At 50.5% G+C, this 21,605-nt stretch overlaps 1 protein-coding gene across 10 annotated transcripts; it reads right to left on the bottom strand.

The window, feature by feature from the left end:
• Positions 1-757: 757 nt before the first annotated feature.
• On the bottom strand, positions 758-20,483 carry FLCN (folliculin). Of its 10 annotated transcripts, none has more exons than XM_045824166.1 (13): positions 20,196-20,345; positions 15,503-15,588; positions 14,093-14,358; positions 13,072-13,218; positions 11,844-12,065; positions 10,768-10,928; positions 9,263-9,354; positions 7,488-7,675; positions 5,586-5,699; positions 4,481-4,604; positions 3,078-3,209; positions 2,872-2,977; positions 758-2,129 (listed from the first exon to the last, which is right to left on the bottom strand). In XM_045824166.1, exons 3-13 carry the CDS (start codon positions 14,333-14,335, stop codon positions 1,928-1,930), a joined length of 1,731 nt encoding a protein of 576 aa, XP_045680122.1. In that variant the 5' UTR covers positions 14,336-14,358; positions 15,503-15,588; positions 20,196-20,345; the 3' UTR covers positions 758-1,927. The 10 variants fall into 10 exon arrangements, with proteins under 10 accessions (XP_045680122.1, XP_045680113.1, XP_045680112.1 ...); XM_045824157.1 differs by having other exon boundaries at positions 20,148-20,285; XM_045824156.1 differs by having other exon boundaries at positions 20,106-20,242.
• Between the last annotated feature and the right edge of the window lie 1,122 nt (positions 20,484-21,605).

Here is a 21,605-nt window from a genome sequence, read left to right as displayed (position 1 = left end):
GAATTATTTTTTTTCCTTTGAATTGACCATATGTTCCCATTTCTTTGCATGCCTTGAGTTTTTTTTTAACATTGGATATTTAAATCTAATAATGTATTAACTCCAAAAATCAGATACTGCTCCCCACCCCCCTAAGCTTTGTTCTTATTTTTACTTATTTATTTTTATAGTTGTTGGCCACAGTCTTTGCCACAAATAAGCCTCAATGTGAACATGTTCCCTCAATGGGAACCTTTTCCTCAGGTCTTTTCTTAGCTTTTCCATGGGTGTGCAGCCACTTTCTAATTTTTCCCACACATGCAGTTGTTTTTGAATGTTGGTCTGTCATACCTGGCTCCTGAAAGGAGAAAACAAAACAATGAAATGGGTGGGAGAGGGCACCAGTCTGTTAAGGCTTCTGGCAACCATGTCAGCTAGAGGAGGGGCTTGCAGTAAGGGGAGAGGTGCCACATGGCTCCCAACCTCTTTGCACCTTTGTGATCACAAGTAGCAATCAGTGATTGGCGCAGACCTGTAACAGTTAGGACAGGGTCTTTTTTACCCACCCTAACACTCATATGCTGTGTGCAAGCTGCTGCAGGAACAGGCGAACGTGGCTGGGGACTGGGTGGCTGTTGCTGTGCCATGGGCTGAAATTAACCAAAATTAACCACAGTTTACCAGTCTTTACTTATATCATTACTGGTGTTATTTTATCCATATTTTCTGTGATTGGTCCCAAGAAAACTTTAGTTACCAAACCAATGAAATCCAGTAGTTAACATTTTATAAAAATACAGCTTTATTGTTTTGGTGTTCTTGCATGATACAGACACCGAGTCATATAAATTCAGTCTTCATGTTAACTATATATTAAACAAAAAACTAAAGAAATCAGCAAAACTGCTGCAAAATCCCTCTAAACCATGAACTCTTATCAAAAATGCACACTGAGATGATGGAACTATTTTAAATCATTATGCTCTGAAAATTAACTGCTGGCAAGTGTGAATGTTTAAAGAAGCAACAAAGAAAAATGTGTTGTGGAACAAAACTATGGGGGGGGTGCGGTTCTAAACTGCATACACAGTGCGCCAGACCAGCCAAACAGCCCCACTGAACATTTCAGCAAAGTATCATCTTTGTCTGACAAAGATGAGGGGCTTGTCCAACTGCAGTGTGATTTTATTTTATTTTTTATTTTATTTTAATCGTTGTTCAGTTACAGTTTTCTGTCCTTTATTCCCATCCCAGCCCACCCAGCCATCCCTCCCCACCTCCCTCCCATTTCCACCATGCAGTGTGATTTTAAAGCAACCTCAGGAAAGCATGGCCAGAAGCCTTGGTGGTCACAAGACTTCAGAACACGCATTCCAAAGGGTGTAACTATAAGAAACACATCCATCCTCTTCACTCCAAAAGCCTTTCCCAGAGCCCTAACTCAACATCAGGTTAGTAAAGTGACTAAGATAAGGGTCAGCATGGATCTTGGAAACCCACAACTGTAGCAATACATATATTCATGCATATAAAGCCTGGAAAACTCTTGCTGAATTTCAGAATAGAAAGTTTTGAATGTTAACCTCGAGACAGGGTATGATATTGTAACTAAAATTTTCCTTATAAATTTTGATATCTAAGTCCACGAGAGACTCGAGACGCACAATTTCCTTCATCTTGTCTCACAAGGGTGCACCAATGCAGGGACTGGTCCCTTGCACAAGTCTCCCAGTGTCCTCTTCAGGCTGGAGCAATTGGAGCAGCTTGTGGGATGGCCCCAAGAACTACACCAGGCCCAAACACCCCCCACAGGCACAATTCAGCCCCAACGATTTCCATTCCTTGCTCAGAAACGGCTCCACACCAGCAGTTTGGAAATGGGAGCACAGTGGTGAGGGCGGCCATCCCCATGTCCCAGAAGCACATCATGCTGATGTCCACGGCGGGGTCAATTCCGAGGCTCTGAGGCCATGGGGCTACGGACTGTGGACATGAGGTGTGACTTGTAGGTTTTGCTCAGGCCTGTCATCCAGAATTTGAGCAGCTTGACATTGTCCTCCTCGGATGCTCCAAGGATACTCAGGAGCTTCTGGGTGTCCTCTTTGGGTCGACTGTCCACCTTAGTGAATTTAAAAAGGACCTTCACTTTGCTGTGGAAAACCAAACACAACACTCAGACACCACAGCACGGTCACCAGAGTTCTGGTCCTGGGGCCCAAGTGGCTTCAAAGTCAACCGCAGCCCCACAAGTGGGACTGGAATGCAAGCACTGAGAAGAGACAGCGTGTCGGGCAGTGGCCCACTCCTGCACACCTAGCAGTCTCTAATTGTCAGCAGTTACTGCCCTGGGTAATGTGGCTGGTGCATCAAAACAGGGAAAACACACAAAAGAAAAAAATTTTCCTTAAATTCATAAAAGGACTTGGTTGATCCTAAGCTTCTCTGTACTACTGGAAATCAGGACTATGTTTTGACTAATTAAATTACTAAAAATTACCCCCCAAAAAACTACTTAAGAAGGCAGGAGGAAATAAAGTAACTTGCTTTAGTAAAACAAGAACATCTATGATCTGACTTTCAAATTTTAAAGTTAATTAAGCAGCTTTCCTTGGAAGCACATGTCACCCCCATCTCACAGGTGAGCAGCCTGAGGCTTGGGGGCACTAGGTCATTTGTTCAGAGGCACTCAGCTAATATATTAAGTGGTGGAGTGGGTATTTGAACTCACGCTCTTAACCTCTACTCTGGACTACCTCTCTTGGCAGCCACGACCTCACTTCTTTCCCTGGAAACAGCTCTGGTTTTCCTCAGCAGACCCACTGCCGGTGGTAGTCCAGCCCTCCCCAGGAACAGACATCAAAGACTCTAGGGACCCAGGTGGGGTGCACTTACTTCATCCACTCTTCCTTGAGGCAAATGAGGCACTGGTCAACCACATCCACAGACAGATTCTGGTTGGTCAAGGCAGCTTCTATCTTATTCAAAATGGTTGGGCCAACTAGGAACAGGGTGGGAGGAAGCGGGACGCTCAGCACAGGGGGAGTGCCCTCCTTCCCACTCTCATTCTGGGGGAAGGCAGCCCACTCAGCAGCACCCACCTCTGTCTGCAGCTACAGGACTCCCACTGGTCACTGAGAACTCATACTTGCTGAGAGGCTGATCGTCCTCACAGCTGGCGGTGTGGAGGCTGGAGCGAGCGGCTGCGTGGACCTCCACCACAACAGCAAACTCTGCAGCAACACAAAGCACACCGCTCTGCAAATGCACTTCTCAGTCCTGTAACAGCCCCCACTCTGCTGCTCCCAGTTATCTCAGATTAACCAGGGAGTCACTCCAGTCTCCTGAGATTAGTGCTTTGCATTTCAAACTCTCTGTGGTGTATTTGTGAATAATTAAGGTTTAACTTTTGCCTTGGTTAAACTAACAATATATTGTTTTATAATAATTACTATTTTATATACCTCAATTTGCTTAATACTAAATAGCCCTGTGACTGCTAGAGAAGCCCTGCTCTTACCCCCGTTTTATAGACAGGGAAGCAGACCCAGCAGCTCAGGGACTTGCCCGAAGTTACATAGCTGGAAGTGGTAAGAATTTCAAGCCTGTATCTGAAACCAGGGCCCATGTTCTGAACACCACCCAGAAAAAAGGAGCTGCCTCTCAGGCACCCAAGACCCAGTCTGGTGCCGAACAGAGAGGAAGCTCGGGGCTGCTAAGTGCCAAATGCTCTGCCAACAGACCTCCCAACTGCCTGGGAGCACAGTGACTGCCCCTGACAGGCGCGCTCAGAGAAGCCCTGACTACTCTGGGAGGCTGGGGTGTGCACCCAGGTTGACTCCTGAACTTCCTAAACCAAAGGACAAGGATGCTGATTAGCTTCTTGGTTGTCTGCCTAGAGGAGAAAGCTTGTTAGCACTGAGGGTGCAGCCAGGCTGAGCAAGCCCTACTCTACTCATGGATGCGAAGGATGTATTTAAGGCATAAAAATACATTTGAGATCATGCTCCCAGCATATGTCATCAGTTTTGCCTTAAATAAACTCTTATTTACAAAAGGTATATCAAAGGAAGAAAACACTTGGAGAGGGCCAGGAAGTAGGGCCAGACAGTGATAGAGCAAGGGAAGACCACGAGACTTCTCCAAGGACGATGAAGGCACACTGTCACTACCCAGCACACCCCCGACCCGCAAAGGCTCCCGACTCACTCCCACCAAGACAGCACTGCAACCGTCTTGACATCCACTGGGGCTGTTCTCACTGCCAGGGTGGTGACGGTGGTTTGCCCCCAACAGAGAACCAGGCCCTGGGTTGGCTAGCCCCACCCTCAGCCGTATTAAAGACAGAAAACAGAGGCCCAATGGTGTTGGGAAAGCTGGTCCTACAACATGGGCCCTCTTGCTTCTGAGGCTGGCAGGCAACACCCTGGAATGCATGCGAAGATCCAGTCCCACCTCCAAGTCTGGAGGCGCAGGGACGAGACCAGACAGGACAGGCACGCACCTGAGGCGAGCACATGGGCAGGCACCTGCACATGCAGGCCGAGCCCCAGGAAGTTGCACCGGTAGGCCTCCTCATACTGGCTGCTGTAAGGGACGGCGCGGACACAGCCCACTGGTAGCATGGTCTACAAAGGACAGAGGTGACTCAGGACCGACACTGGTTAGGACACCCCCCGCCCTGCCTGTCTCCATCATTCACACGCCACAGACCCTGTACAGCTCAACCCAAATCCTCCCTCTTCCCAGAAGGCGTTCCTGGTCATTCTGCCCTCTAACAGTGTGTGCTGGCCACTAGTCAACATGACTCGCACTGCCTTTCACTTTATGGTATTAATTCTTATGCAGTTCTTTTATTTCTCAGATGTTTATGTGTTTCCTCATTTGATAAAAAGATTATAAGTTTTCTGAGAGACTGTGTCATAGCCATTTTGTGCCCTCAAAGTCCTAGGCAGATGGCAGGTCCTCCCATGCTTTCTGATGACTTAAGTATGTCAGAGCCAAACTCAGGCCCTGGCACCTGGCACCCCTCTGGAACAGACAGCAGGCTATGCCCACACCCCAAACAACCCATGCAGATTGCTCTCTGTCGAGGCAGACCTGCTTCTGGCAGCCATGAGCCACTCCTGTGGCTTTGAGAGGGGTTCAGGGATTGGGAGTGGGGGTCAGGATAATTAGTTGTCAGCCTGTTAGGACAGTACAGATTCTTCCACTGGAGATAAAACCCATAAAGCAGGGTGTCAAACTTTTTCACCGGGGGCCACATAAGCCACGAGGTTGCCTTCAAGGGGCCAAATGTAACTTCAACTCCTTAACAGTACAGGAGTAAGCGAGAGCTTGGTGCTGCCACTGGGTAGAAACAAGGTGCTCGGCTGGATAAAACAAGGTGGAGGGCCGGATTTGTCCTGCAGGCCTTGTGTTTCCCACCTGTGCCATAAAGGATTGTCACTGCTGATAGTGGGGAGGCACACAGACCTCAGATGCAGGAATGCAGCTCGCACTGAGCCATTGATGCCCCCAGGGCCACACCTCAAGTCAGGTTAGTTTTAAAGCCCATTATGGACAATAAGGCCCTGCGGTGCAGCACATGGGAATGGGGACTCTCCTACCTGAAGCACTTCGAAAGCTGACAGCACCAGGTCGGGGTCTCTGCTTTTCCAGATGACCTGGTTCCCCATCAGGACATGCCAGGCCAGCATGCGGAAAGACTGGGCACCCAGGACCTGAGGGACAGAGTTCAGTGCTTTCTGCCCACCGGTGTTACCTGTGTGTTTGTTAGAAACCATCCTTTCGCAATAAAGGGCAGCGGGTCAGGAGAAAGCCACCCCTCATCTCAGGGAGGCTTGGTGGCGGGCTCAAGGTTGGAGGGAGGCAGGTAGAAACCCCGGATTCATACCTGAAAAACCTGATCTTGCACATTTTATAAGATCTTTTCCCAATTTTATTTTCAAAACCTTGAAGCAGAAAAAGTATTAGCTTTTTGCAACAGTGACCTTCCTTCTGCACATACAGCTCATTTTGCTGAACCACTTCAAAGTCAGAGGCAGGCATCGTGAGACTTCAGGACCTATGCAGAGCAGGGGCTTCTACACAAGCCCAACACACACCCCACCCAGAAAGGCCACACTGACGTGCTCAACCCAACAGCCAGTGCCCTTTAGAGCTAGTACACTTTCAACCTGGGAGTCATCAAAGAGTCACAACCACCTCGTTTGCCTATCCTTACTCTGCTTCAACCTAGACCAGCCTCTGTCTGCAGCCTCCCTTTCACTGACCCCCCCGACATCAACATTTATGAGTCCAGTCGTTGTCTCATGGCTCATGAACATGACCACACACACATAAAGGGACTACGACACTGCCTTTCACCATACCCCAAGCTCTTCGAAATGCTCCCACCTCTGGAAAAATTCAAGAGTCCTCCTGATTTTCATCCATGCAAGCACACAAGGGAGATTTCAGGCAAATCCATGACCTGGGTGGGTGACCATTTTTCATCCAGAAGTTCCACAGAGCATTGGCCATGAAATCAGTTCTTACTCCATTTGCCAAAACAGAAATAACTGTCTTTTGACAAAATTCATGCTTATTGTAAAAATAAATACAGAAGAGGGTTACACAAAGAGACAACCTGCTCTCGTAATCTAGCAATGCCTTCCTTCTGCTGCGGCTGAGACTTCTGTCTTTGGTGCACAGACAGTCCTACACTGCCTACCGACTTTTAGTCAATGACACACCACTCGCCCCATGGCAGTGGTCCCATAAAATTGTAACGGAGCTGAAAGCGTCTTACTACCTAGTGACGTCACAGCCATTGAGAATAACAGCATTACTCAGGTGTCAGCTGTAATGCTGGTAAACAAACCTACCGCACTGCTAGCTGCACAAAAGCACAGCACGTACACCCACAGTAGCAGCCAACACCACACCATCTAGGTCTGTGTAAGCACACTCTGTGATGTTCACATGACTATGAAGTCACCCGACAACCCATTTCTCAGAACGTATTCCCATTGCTAAGCAGTACATGACTATAAATATTTATGTACCACCCTACACAATGTATCGCATTTCTTTCTTGTGTTTAATGATAGTCCATTGTTTGAACACATTTACTAGGGTTGGACATTCAAGTTGTTCCCAATTTCTTACAGCAGCCATCATTCTAAATTTGCAAAGCATCTAGGCTGCATGCAAAAAGCTATTCAGTTCCTTTAAAAGGTTCTAGAATGACAAGATTAGCAAACCATCAGAAGCCTACCCTCCAGGCCTTTCTTTTAAGAAAACACCTACACAGCACCAACCCTGTAGCTAAGAGACTCCAGATGCCTACTGGTGGCTTCATCCCCCACCAAGGAGGTTCCTGGTTACCCCTGGCCAGCCAATCCCTGCTGGGTCTTGAACACAATGGGCCCAAAGGACAAAGTGTGCTGGACGCAGATGAGCTGGCAGGTGAGGACTGGACTCTCCTCCCGAGTTTCTGATCGGGGCTCTACCCCTCAACCACCTACCTGCCTCATGTGCCGAAGAGACTTAAACACAGACAGCTTCCGGGGCTGCCAGCTATCACAGTCTGAGAGCAAGGAAGAGTCTGTGGGGCACTTGGTCAGCTCCAGCCCCTCTGCGCCCTCTGGCAAGACAGGGGCTCTTTCTTCTTCAGCCTCAGAGTTGTCCCAGCCTTCTGATTCCTCTTCCAAATCTGCAAGGCAGACAATAAAATGGTTATAAAACATGCTGTCCCCTGGATTCCTTCATTTCCTGGATGCAACAGTCTCCTTACGTGACCACTTCAGCACAAAACATCTCATGGTTCAACCACCAGATGTCACTGATTCCTGGTTTTGGCCAGTTGGCTATGCCACCTTACTCTCAGAGCCCTTGGGAGGGCCGGAGGGTCCAGTCACTGTGTGCCTAGCCTGGAGCCTTACCCTGTACTGTCAAGCACATCACTGCAAGACTGCTGGCTGTGCGCTGTGGGTGGGAAACTCCAAGCAAATGGTAGGAACGGCAACAGCTTGTATTTACCAAGCTTCTCCGCAGACAGGCACTATTCTAAGGGCTTCCACACATTATTTCATTTAGTCTTTTCAATGGTCCTAAGGTCAATACTATTCTCCCCACTTCAAAGATAACGAAATATCTATTATTTCAATTAATCTTCCTGACAATATCCACAAATGGTAAGACCCACAAGGATGGGGCTATGCCCGTGCACACAGGATGCAGAGTAGCAGAGCAGGATCAGAAGGCAGGTGTGTCTGACTCCCAAGCATGTACTTGGAACCTCTCTGACCAGAACACAAACCAAGATGTGACAGTAAGACCTGCATTTCCATCTCTGCTAAAAGTGTTTCTCCTGATATGCTTGGCTCTCTGTAGGAGAGAATCTCACCCACAGACTATGCTTACCATCTTCCCTACAATAATAAACTATTCTAGGGACAACCAATGCACAGTGACAAGGTTTTCTCTTCTCTGAACACATTCTGCTCTCACCGAAACTTGACTCCCTCTTCCCTGCTCAGGAGAGCATGTTTGAATGCAAGTGTGTGTAAGTCACCTGACTACAGGAGTAACCTGGAAACAGTTCCAACTTATTAAGAAGGTCAATTGCTTGCAAACTGAAGCAGATCAGGCATTATTAGCAACAAAGTATACACAACATGCACCAGGAGTTGAGACTGAGAACCTGAATCAACAAACACTGAATCATCTCTAAAGGAGAAACACAGCAGGACCAGGACCAGAGGTTCCTGGCTGCTGGGCTCCACACCAGAAACCCCTGCAGAGTGATGTAAACGCACAGGCCCCCGAGTCCCAGACACAAGGGTCTGACCACAAGCCTGTCAAGGCTGCCCAGGTCCCAGTGAGGTTTGGGAGCCATTGCCCTTGATGGAAGCCTTGGGTCCAGCTGAAAGAAGTAGAACATTTTATTGTTAAAGGGCAAAAAATAAGAGACTGTCTAGCACTTGGTTAATGATAAAATAGGGACAAGAAAACCTTCGCTAAGTCAATATTCTGCACAGCCTGACAGCCCTAATGGTGGATTTCCCCAACCTGCCTGGGATCAGAGACTCATGGGATTGTCCAGGAAAATGAGACAGGAAATCACAGTACAAACACCAAGACTAAAGGACAAGCTTTCTGCAGCTGTTGCTCCCAGGCTCCTTCTCCCAGGCCCCGCCATCAGCTCCCCTGGGCTGGCATGGAGCAGGCCACAAGGCTGGGACAACCCCAAGCAGCCACTGCAGACGGAGGGCTTCCAGCCCAGCCCCTCCCCTCTCACCCGCGAGCTTCTCCATCTGGACCAAGGTGTCCTCGGTGGGCGCGCCCTCTAGGAGCTTCTCGGTCAGCCGGCTGCCGCATGCTTTCAGGAGCCTGAAGAACAAAGCTGTGATGTGTTCTTGCCAAAATGAAGACTACACCTAAAGCCCTTCAAGCCTCTTGATCTAACTACTAGTTTATAGAAAACAGTGTAAAGAAATGTGCGGAGCAACACCACAATACGATGGCTAAGTCCAAAACAAACAGCCCAGGTCTTCCCACAAAAGGTGCGGAAAACCAGGGCTTGGGGTGTGGGAGGAACTATCCCAGACTGAGAGCTTTGGAACAGCCTACGCACTGAGTTCTGATCCAATTCAAAAGTCAATTCTAAGGCAGAACAGGAAAAGTGAACTGGGACTGGGCTGGATGACACGTGTTGGATATGAGAATGGTTTTATGGTTGGAATGATACAATTAACATTTACTTTAAAAATCCCCTCAGAGAAAGTGAGAGGGCAGAAGAAAAAACAGTGAAATGTTGGTAATGCTAAAGCTAGACGATGGAGGTGTATATTTCATTGTACTATTTATTCTACTTGGGACTGTTTTAAAATTTCCTTAAGAAAATTGATTTTTAAAGGACAGCAGGAATGCGTATCAGATGGGTGGGGACACAGACCCTTCTCTTTAGTTTGCAGGTGCTGGGGAGCTGCCCTTGAGGATGCACCCCCGAGGACCCTCATTCACCAGAACCTTAAACGACAAGACACCATCTTTGAGCTAACACCACTCAGGGTCGAGAATCCGTGGGAGCCTTTGGAAGGAGTCTCTCTAGCAATGGAGGAACAAAAACAGCTTTGGCCAGAAGACAAACTGTGGTCATTTCAAACATGCCCATAAGTTCGCTGACACTCCTTGCTCTAAAAGGTGAAGACTAACCCTTCCCTCCTATTGAGTCTGATCCCAGGGACCAGCAAGCCTCTCACCAGCAGCAGGCACTGGAAATAATGTGTGCCTGTCCAGGCTGGGCAAGGAGACCTTGCAGGTCCCACCTCACCCTTTCTTCCCTCAATCACTCCAAGGGAAGTCAGCTCAGACGCCTACATGGGGAGGAGCCTCTGCCCAGAGCCAGCACCAACTTGCCGGCCATGAGGGAGCTGAACCTTCAGGTAGCACAGCCCCAGCTGATGCGGAACTCCTCAGAAGCAGAGCCAGGCATGGCCAGCCACGCCACCCTCTGCCTCCTGACCCATGGAAGCTGTGTGAGACAAATGTGTACAAAGAAGGGAGGGGGTCACTGGTCTCAGAATAGGGATGCCATTTTTAAAACATCACCGGGGAGTGAGTTCTATATAAGATGCCTGCCACCTACTCGGAGGACAATGGAACCCAGTTCAGTGCTCACTAAACAAGCACACACCATGGAGGTACCGATGGCTCTTCTCCCCAGTCTCGGGCACAATCCAAACAGCCTCCAGTAACTGCTCTCATTCTAACAGTTGCTGAAAGAGCTGAGAATCTCATTACCAAGCAAAGGAGGTGTGCAAGCACGCCCACAAGTTGTCATCGCTTGTCAAGGAGGTCAGTGAGCGGGCGGCATTACCATTCCTCTGGTGCAGGAACGGTGTGAAAGCTGTGTTCATCCTCTGGGCTCGCTGTGGGCACCCAAACTGCTCGGCTTCAAACACCTGAAACGCACAGGACAGGGTAGTTCTTGAACAAATCAGCCAAGCAGCCCAGCTTGTTCACAGCCACCTTCAAGATGCCACTCCTGAGGACTGCCCCGCTCTGCTTCCTTGATGCAGAGTACAGAAAATGCCACCAGTCTTGTACCTGCGCATAGAATGGTTTGTTTCCCTAGCTGCCTTAGAAGATACCTGAGGAGAAGACCTGGATGAGAGGTTCTCCTGTATCCCCTACCACAGACTCACTGAGCACTCGATAGATGTTGAGGTAGTATATGTGTTCAAGGTAGCCATTACTGTTACTCTCCAAGTATTTCCAGTCCTCCCTCTTCTGCGCACATGGAGGCATTCACGACTCAGAGCTTGGGGGTGCAGGGGTATATGACCAGCACCCCCCACTCCCTCTAGCAGGAGAATGAGCACCATTCAACATGGCTGGCGCTGCACTTACTGGGACCCTACAATGAACAGATTCCCCACGTCCCAGCAACAGACAAGAAACATGAACAAGAAAAAACTGGGGCTTGAGGGCACACGCTGTCTGTGAGAAGTGTGCTGGGTCACTAAAGGCCAGCCTCTGTGGGACGTCTGCTGCCTGTCCTATGATGCCACACAGAAGCTGGAGGGGGGAGCCCGCAGCACGATCAGTAAGTGAGCTTTCGGAATGGAGGTCAGAGGAAGCAAAGGCAGTGGGGATGAAACCACGGTGTCTGACTGCAGCAAAGACACGAGGGCTGAACAACACTCAAGAAAGACCAGTAAAGCAGCAGGATGGGCTGGCAGACCACTAGGTATATGGCCACTCCCCTGATCCTGAAGCCAGGAGTTGACAGCGTAGACAGAGCGGCAGCCACAGGGCCGCCCGCTTGCATGCTGTTCCAGCCCACTGCCACCCGCTGCCCCGGTTGTGGGCATCACCTTGAGAGCCTTGCCCTGGAGCTCATCAATGATCCCTCGGATCTTCCCAAGCAGGAAGGGCCAGGAATTGATGAGGTAGATCCGGTCCATCATGATGGCAATGATGCTGTACCAGCGCTGGAAGCCCCGGGCCAGGCTGTCTTTGATGAAGAAGGTGTGGCTGAACACGAACCCGTGCTGCTCGTCCCCAAAGAAGATAGGGCCTTCGCGACCAGGGCAAACCTGGGACAGAAGCACAGCCCCTCCAGGACACTGTCCTCTCCTTGCTTTAATGGTACACAATCAAACCCTCCTGCTTAGAGCATCCTTTCTGCCCTTATGAGCCACTGTTAATTGTAGGGTGAGTGGAAGGACAGGGTTGAGAGGGGAAAATTTTGCTTTCATCAGCTCCTGGGATCGAACTTCTAAAGATAACATTTGTTTTCATGAAATGCAAGGACCATTAAAGTAGGTTCATTACTTTTTTCTACCTTGAGCCACAGTAACTCCTACACACATGACCAGTCCATCCCAGACTCCAGTTTGGCGGCATCGCTCGCCTGCAGTACCCTGGAACACTGGCAGGTAAGAAGGGCCACTGCAGAGTCCGTGTAACACGTCCTCGCTCTTTATTTGCAGGAGAGAGTCCAGGGCTCTCTCAGGACAGTCACCTCCACTTGACACACAATTCTGTCAGACATGACTGCCTGCAGCTAGCAGATTAGTGGCAGGACATCGAGAGCAGGGGACAGCTGAAGATGAGTGCACAGCAACCATGTCAGTGAGACCCAGGAGTGAGGGAGCTCAGTATGTCTGACCAAGTGGGTGTGGTGAAAGAAGTTTCAGTAACTGGATTATGAATTCTTTGTGACAGATAAAAACACAGAAACTAAGCCTCAAACTCAACAACAGCAGCCATGTGGTATAGAAAGAAATGGATTCCCTCCTCAGTAGAGTCTGAGGACACATGACGACTGAGAAAATAAAAACGGTGATGTTTGATAGGGTAAACTACATATCCTAGAAATAGTTCACGTTTCAGAAATATATCCATGAAGAACCAACAAATAAAAGTTTCATGATTAAGATGCTGCTCCATGCCCACCTCCCGGACCTGCCCATCCCCTGCCCGACAGGGCTGCCTTCTGCCTCCTCTCCGCAGTTGGCACCAAGACTGGTCAGGGAGCCCCGGCAAGTAGGAGGTCCCCAAGGAGACAGCTGCCTCCCTTCCCACATCACAGGTGCTCACCTCACAGCTCAGGCTCCGCACGCAAGCCTGGCGGACGATGCTGAAGAGCTGGGGGTGGCTGGGGTGCTGGTGACTGACATATTTAATCGAAGTCTCTTTATCATGGCTGATGTACCCAGGGTGCCCCACAGCAAGTGATCGGCAGCCCTGCCCATGACGAGGAGAAGAAAACCAGTTAGTCGGGAAGCAGGCAACATACTTTTTAACTTGCAAACCACCATCTGTTTTCCTATAATAACTGGCATATAGAGTTATACTTACCTGAGGGTTTCCTGACTAGGAGAAGCAGGAGGCAAAGGCCACACGTTTCCACAGGGTATGAATAACAGACCTAAGCAACTGAGCACCTGTGTAGCAGGTGTTATAGAAAACTGCACACATTATCTCATTTAATCCAAAGCACAGCCTTGAGATAATTAGTGAGAATCCCCATCATACAGAAGGCAAAACTGAGGCTCAAAGCTGCCAAGGGGCCCACACAGAGCTCTGGGGTCTCAGGAGGAGGCCACAGACATCAGCGTGGTGTGAACACAGATCCAACACTACCTCTGACTTCAGGCTCCAACCCAGGTCCCTCACACAAGGAAGTGGCCTGGTAAGGGAACTCAGACCCTGTTTCCCCAAAACTGACAAAGCAGCACAGGGGAATGCCCCTGGACCCCACAAGGAGGAAGCACCTGAGAACACCAGGTGGAGGGAAGCGAGCCTGGGATGGGCTGCTGCGTGAACACGAGTGTGTACAGGGCAGGGCTGAAAGGCAGCTGTCACAGTGGCAGCAGCAGTGTGCTGGCACAGAGTGGCCTGGAAAAGCAAAAGCTGGGAAGAAGGGAAAGAACTAAGGGGACGCAGACAGAAGCAAAGTCACTCCATGAAGAATGGTCTGCACAGATGCCCTGAAAACCACACCTCTGTGAGGTCCCACCCCCTACACCCTGGGACCTGTTCACTGCCAGGAGGTCCCTCACACAGCACAAGTACAAGCCCCTGTAAAGAAATGACCACAACACTCTGAGACACTTGCCTCGCACATGTCCGCCTTTTTGGGTCCTGGGCTGCTGGACTCTGCGCCAGCCCCTTCAGCTGGGCTGTGAGTGCAGGTCCCACTGCTCATCTGAATGCCGCCCTCCTCTTCTTCCGCCTGTTCACCCTGGCCATGGCTGTCCCCCGCCCCTTTCGGAAGCGGGGCATGCAGAACCTCAGTACAGAAGAGAGTGCGGGGGCCATGGAGCTCACAGAAGTGACAGAGAGCGACAATGGCATTCATGGTGCCGCAGAGACAACAGGAGCCTGTTTTGGGGGAGAAGGGGAAACACCGTCAGCCGGCCTGTATGTGTCCCCACCCAGCACTGTGGAAGCTCTGGAGCACAGGGCCTGGGTGGCTACTCTGCCACACTGCAATGGGTGCAGGGGAACCCAGACAGACAGGTCCCTGCCCACGAGTTACAGCAAACAGAGCAAGAAACATGTCACTCCACGATTACAGAGAAAGGCCTTCAGTTCGAACAGTGGGCAGGCTCCGGGGTACACAGAGAACAACCCTCTCGGAGGGCAGCATTGGGAATGGAAGGGCAGAGTCCCTGGAGAGGAGGGGTGTGGTTTCAGACAGGTTTCTCAGACAGGAACTGAAGGGGCTGAGGGCAGGGAGCCATGGGGGGCTGCAGAGCACAGCTCAGGGTCTGAATGTCGGCACAACTCGGGGAACAAGGGCAGAAAACTAGGAGGGAGGGGATTTCAGGGATCCTTCTAGGCCTTGGTAAGACCCTGAATTTTTTTTTTCACAGACTGGAGAGCCTTTGATGGGTTCTCATGAGAAACATAAATTGAATCTTATTTTAAAAGGGTTATTTTGGCTGCTGTGCAGAAAACAGACTTCTGGAGCCAGGGGAGACCCAAGAAAACCAGCTGCCACCTCCTACTCGTTCACAGAGAAGAGGTGGTGGCCCGGGCCAGGGTGAGCAGTGAGGCGGAAAGGAGCAGTCTGACCGTGACTGTACCCCCACTGACAGCTCACGGGCGGGCTGCAGAGCGTGAAGAAGGGAGCAGAGTCACCTAGACCAGTAAGAAAGGAAGAGAGAGGACTGGAGGAGTGGGCAAGGAGGAGGCCCAGAGTCGACACCTGGTGAGCGTTCGAGTGCAGAGCTCGAAGGACAACGGGAACACGGGGGCAGAGCTCAGCAGGGCAGTCAGTGCTGGGTGAGGACAGGAGCGCTGCACTGGAGCCAGGGGCCCTCCAGAGCTGAGAGGTGAAGGGGAGGAAGAGCTGCACAGGGTGACAGGTAATGGCAGGCACTGAGGCGACCTCCAGCGTTACCCCAGAGACCAAGTGAGCAAAGTGGGGATGATGAGAAGTAGAGTCCTGGCGGCGGACACGGGGGGTGGCACCCAGCACAGCAGCTGAGGGAGAGGGAGGGAGAGCAGTTGGTGCACGTACAGACACAAGTGCCCTCTGGCTGGGAAAAGTCAGGCAAAGCTTCGTCGGTCGGAGCACGTCCAATGGGCGGACAGGCAGGAGGAGGCCTGGAAACAAGAACACAGGAGCAAAGAAATGGAGGAGGGGCAGTTCCAGCTCAGCTTATGTGACATGTGTCACATGGGAGGGCCTGGAAGCCAGGCTACAGAGGGTACACACAATCCCCAGTCCCACACTGTCCAACACAGCAGCCATGAACACATGTGGCAACTCATTTAAATTAATTAAATTGAAAAGCCCCATTCCTCAGTGTCACTGACCACACTTCAAGTGTGCACTAGCCATAGTGGGCTCATGCCATCATTTTAAAGGGACAGTGCAGATCATGGAACAGTCCCATCATCAGTTTTATTAGATAACACTGCTCAAAACAAATGAGGAGCCTTCTTCTCTTTAGGGGACCCCATCCCCCACAAGGCCAAGGAAGGTCGGACACCCTCTGTCCTCGTTTCCCAGCAGGCAGACAGGCACAGGCATGGCCAGGCAGAGGTGCTGGCCTGGGACACTGAACCTAGAGGAAAGCAAAGCATCAGCGTGAACATGGAAGTCCCTGGGAAAGTGCGTCCTGGGGTACAGCCTGCTCAACAGCCCCACCGAGGGGTGTGCCTGCAGGTGGCCCTGCTCAGAGCCTGCTTTCTAGCCTGCCTGCTAACTCCACCACCTGCCTGACATCAGCTGACATGGGCGGCCACAGCCATTGTTCTTGTCCTTGAGGCAGGGACTGGAGCTCAGGTGGCTACCATGGGAACATCAGCTGGTCTGACAGGAAGTCACGCCTGGAGACCAGACACAGGGGCATGAGGGGTGGCCAGGAGAATGCAGTGTTCCCAGGGGAGTGGGCAGCGGCAGAGGAGAGGTAGCAGGAAGCCCTCGAGTACTTCCCTGGTCTGTGCTACCAGAGAGGCTGGAGACAAAGGTCCTGAACACTCTCCATGGCCTTTCACTACTCACCATTCAGCCTCTCCTTGTGTGTCCCCTGCTAGGAGTGCCCCCCCACCCCAATTAGCCCACCCAGAAAAGCGGCTCACCTCTCACCTCCAGCCTTGTTACTCTCTCCCCTCCCCAGCTTTATTTTACTGCAATGAACATTCCCCAAGTGGAGCAGCTTTGTCTTGTCCGCAACAGTTGCCCAGCCCATGGCAGGGACCCACTTAATAGGTATTGGGTGAGTGCTTTAGAAGCTGCCCCAAAATAGCAGCTCTGGCCACAGAAAGTGGGGAGCTCACCAAGGGTATCCACGAGCACAACCACAGGGGACCCAGATAGACGAATTCAAATAAAGGGTTCACATAGTTCACTACAGTGAAGTCAAGGAAAATGGTTTAAAAATTCACTGTGGCACTGACTGGTATACCTCAGTAGGTCAGGCGTGGCCCCGAAGAGTGAAGGGTCGTCAGTTTGATTCCTGGTCAGGGCACTTGACTGGGGTGCAGGCCAGGTCCCCCAGTCAGGGTGCACAAGAGGCAATCAACTGATACTTCTCTCCCTCTTTCTCCCCAACTCCCCTCTAAGAATAAATGGATGAATGAATAAAATCTTTTAAAAAATCCATTGAGGAAGAGGGAGTAACCCTCTTTCCCCCGATGGAGAAAGAAGTATAGGGACCCAAACTAAAGGCAGAGAGAGGTGTTGACCCTGGTAAAGGCCACATCTTCCCTTGAGAGGCACAGAAGAGAAATAAAGGTTCCTCTCACAGGACATCCACACAAAGCAGCACCCTTGGCCAAGGTTCATCTGAGGCACCAACACAAACTTTTATATTGGGTTGGCCAAAAAGTCCATAACATTTTTTTCTGTATGGTGGCTCTAGTAGCACTTTAACTTCTAGTCTTTAACTTCATTAGAAACAATTTTGTTAGATTGTATTGTGACAGTTATCATCTCAGCATGCATGTTAAAAAAACTTATCAAAACTGGTGAATTTTTGTGCAGCCATTTTAATATTGAAGATGGAAGAAGATATGCGACATTTTCAGTGTATTATACTTTATTATTTCAATAAATGTAAAAATGCAACTGAAACACAAAAAAAGATTTGTGCAGTATATGGAAAAGGTTCTATGACTCATCAAACATTTCAAAAGTGGTTTGCGAAGTTTCTTGATACTAGTGGCATTTTGGCCAAATAATCCTTTGCTGTGGAGCCATCTTATGCATTGGAAGATGTTTAGCAGCACCCCTGGCCTCTACCCACTAGAAGCCAATAGTGAGAGATAGAAACATACTCAATCTAAATCAATAAAGTTACTGGTGAAAATGAAAAATGTGTCTTTTATTTTACAGAAAAAACCATACAGACTTTTTGTCCAACGCAGTATTTGGCAGAATCACATGTCCACTGTCCCACCCAGACCAGACGTTCCAGGCCATTTCCAACTGAGTAGGTAGGACAATGGCAATCCTATAGCAGCTAAGACCTGATGTTTTGTAGGTAAAGAAAAAAATCAGAGCTAATTCTAGAGCAATGGACTTCATGGCACAAAAACAGTTCAAGCAGCTTACAGTCAACCTCAAAGTGGAATACAAGCGTGGAGCTGGGGATCCCAGGGGCTCTGAGTGGCTTCGGAGGCCTCTGCCTTTTGAGCACTAGCTGACAGCAAGCTGACACTACAAAGTCTTTGCTGACACTTACATTTCTACTGTGGTATTCCATAAAGGGTCTCTTGAAATAAAGGTTAATACTTAAATATCTTTGTAACATATGAAATGCTAAAGAACAATCCTCATCCTAGTTCCTTTTAGTGAGAAGGCCAGCAGCCGCTGGAAGACAGTGAGATGCCTTAAATTACACTTAGCCTCCAGAGCCACACAGACATTCAGGGTTGGAAAAAAGCCTGTCTCCAGCCCCTATGGGCCATGCAACATCAAGTATGTTCCTTAGCCTCTCTAGGCACCACCAGAAAGCTGAGGAAAGAGGGCCCAACCCCCCTTTTCAGAGTTAACCACCACACGTGCACCAGAGTTCTAGAGAGTGGGAGGTCAGCTAACTCTTCATTCACTCCCCTACTCCAATCTCTGCCAGATGTATGCAGAGGGAAACAATCTGGTTGGAGTAGGCTTAACAGTTCTTCCTTTCCAACAAGCCTTCCAGAACCAAGGAAGAGGAAGAAATCTCCCCCTGCCCAAGAGGCTGGGTCCTTGTCCATGTCCCCTCCCACAGTGGTTGGGTGGACCCGGACGGTGACCTCCGAATTGACTTCCCACTACTGTGGTGTACCCTGAACTTGGGTCTACTTCGTCCCCACTCTGTGGTCTTCTCATAGGGCCACAGAGAAGTGAAGATGCCACTAACCATGAACACTTTGCAAATAAATACAGCATTCAAACATCTGTTAACCAGTGGTTGGCATCAGAACCCCATGCAGCTTCTTGAACTGGTCTCCCACAGGAAAGCCTCAGTAAGTCAGCTGGTACCAAGTGGCAAGTTCCACAGACCGTTCCTTCCTGGTCAGACCCCACACGGTAGCTCTGCTGTTGTACCTCTACAGGTTTCACCTGCATTTCTGTTCACAGAGCTCCTTGGTGCTTGACACTGGAAGGGCAACACTGTCATGTGCCATTACTACTCAGTTATTTGATGACACAGACAGCCTTGTGCCTCTAGTACTTCCTCTGCTGTGACTGGGAGTCCCTCCTACCACCTGAGTAGACACCGTGGATGTGCCAGGGGTCCAAGGGCAAGAGAATCAGTACCTCCTTTCAGCAAGTCCTTCCTTGCGCTCTGCCTTTGTGCCTGCCTAGGACCACCTGGGGTGTCACTCCACAAGGAACCAATCCCTGGGCTAGGGGAAAAGGGATGCGCCTGACCATGCCCACCCCACCAAAGGACTATCTTCTAGCCTCAGAGGACACGGATCCCGGCCAGCGAGGACCCTGGGTCATGTTTCTCACCCCTTTAGAGCTGCGACTTCCAACTTTTCTCATCTCCTGGCACACATACACTAATTGCCAAAACTCTGCAGCACACCAAAAATATGTATGTTGGCAATCTGACAAAAAATATGTATAATTTTGATTAATTCCCACTGACGCTACTGCGTGTTGGCTGCTGTCACTTTTTTACTTGGCAATCTAAGGGAAAAGAGGTCAGCGGCCCTGCCTCAAGAGTCAGGCGTTACGTGTGCACACGGTGGAAAATCGCTGCTTTCCAGTCCCCAGATGTGCCCCACTCTGACACCCCTGCCCCATATCTCAGGTCCTGGCAACTCCTTTCCTCTCCGGCCCCCAACCACCCCCTCACTATCTAACCCACTTCATACCAACCCAGACCTCTGCTGTGCCTCTGAGCTAGCCCAAGGCTGTCGTCCTTTCCTCGTCCCGGCCTCACTCCCCTTCCTCGCCCCCCGAGACCACTCCCTTTCTCGGCTGTTCCCCGTAGCCAGGCGTGCTTCCCACCTCCACGGAGGCTCCCCACTGCCCCAGTCCGGCCTCCGCCGCGCCTCAGACTCACTGGACAAGCCCCCGAGCCTCGCAAAGACTACGCAGGGCCGGCACCGTCCAATGGAGAAGCTAAACTCCGGCGGAGGAAGCACTCAGCCCTGCGGCGTTCTGGGAGGCTGCGCACCTGATAGCGCGTCTTTCTGCCGAGGCTCGGTCTGGGCCCCACCTTCAGTTCCTAGGCCCGGAGCCCAGCCCCGCAGAAGCCCGCCGGCACCTGCGAGTCCCGGTTCCCGACTCCTGCCGGGGCAGCCCCAGCCACGCTTGCCAAGAACTCCGGGGGTCCGACCGCAGCCGCTGCGCCGAGTGCCGACCGTGTGACCCGGCCAGGCAGTCCCATGCACCCAGCCCACGGGGGCGCGCGGGCCCTCAGAGCGCTGCCCCGTCGACGGATCAGCGCGGCCCCGCAGGGTCCCACTCCCCCGACCTGACCGCGAGCGTGGGCTACGTCGAGGCCGGAAGGAAACCTAGAGCCAACGCCCCTCACCGCCCCCTTCCGCCGTCCGCATTCCAAGTCCCCCACAAAAAATCTCGAAATGGTTCAATCCGTGCCGGGCTACTGGAGGAAACCATTTCAAGAATGGGGGAAAATGCTTAAATTTAAAAAAACTTTTTAAGCGATTTGAGGGGAAGTGAAGCCTTCCTAAGACTCCTGAAAGAAACATAAGGTCTCAGCGTCATAATAAGCACTGTAATTTAAAAGTTGGTTTTTAAGCCATTGGTGATGACTAAATTCCCCAAGAAGCCATCCTCAGTGAAACCCGAACAGGCGGCCGGGAGGCGGCCGCCGCGACTAGATTTGCAACACCGGTGGGCGGTCCCTGGGACCTCCTTGTGGGGCGGGGCCAGAGTGCGCAAGACTGGAGTGCGTAGGACAGGAGTGCGTACGTTCGTATCTCAGTCCCCTCCCTAATCTGCCTACGGCACCTGAATGGTTCGGCGGAGTTGAAATTTACTAATCGGTTATTTAGTAATACTTCGTAAAAACCTCGGGGCATGTTAACCTGTCCGCTTAAAAATTAGTGTTACAGCCATATGTGTACGATGTACTGTAGGCTCTTGGAATTAAGAGATTCCGACCCGGGTTCAGCTGTGCGCCTTTCACCCGGAGCCAGTCGCCCTCGGTGGGCAGGGTGTCCAGAGCGTGGCTGTTCTGAAGCGTTGGGAAACAGAACATCACCCATCCTAAAGTAGAAATGGGTGTCACTTTCTCTTTGAATTTCCGTGTTATGCTGAAGAGAGGACATGAGAAAAGAATGAAATTGCAATTTGTTTTTCGTCTTCTTTTACCGGTTAAGGAGTAGGAGTGGAATTAGGTTAGGCATTGCCTTTACAGGTTTAATTATTCTTACTAATCCAACAGGGGCGGGCAAAAGTAGGTTAATAATAATAGAATAACTTACAACAATACAAGAATAAACTTTTTAAAAACATTTTATTTACTTTTAGAGAAGGGGGAGAGAGAGGGAGAAACATCAATGTGTGGTTGCCTCTCACGTTGCCCCTGCTGGGGACCTGGCCCAAAACCCAGGCATGTGCTCTGATTGGGAATCGAACCAGCAAACCTTTGGTTCACAGCCCACGCTCAATCCTCTTAGCTATACCAGCCAGGGCAGAATAAACTCTG

Source organism: Phyllostomus hastatus, unplaced genomic scaffold (assembly GCF_019186645.2).
Source record: "Phyllostomus hastatus isolate PE091 unplaced genomic scaffold, TTU_PhHast_1.1 phas_scaffold_55, whole genome shotgun sequence".
NCBI lineage: Eukaryota > Metazoa > Chordata > Mammalia > Chiroptera > Phyllostomidae > Phyllostomus > Phyllostomus hastatus.
Note: the sequence above shows the minus strand (reverse complement) of the source record. Positions and strands in the feature narration are given on the sequence as shown.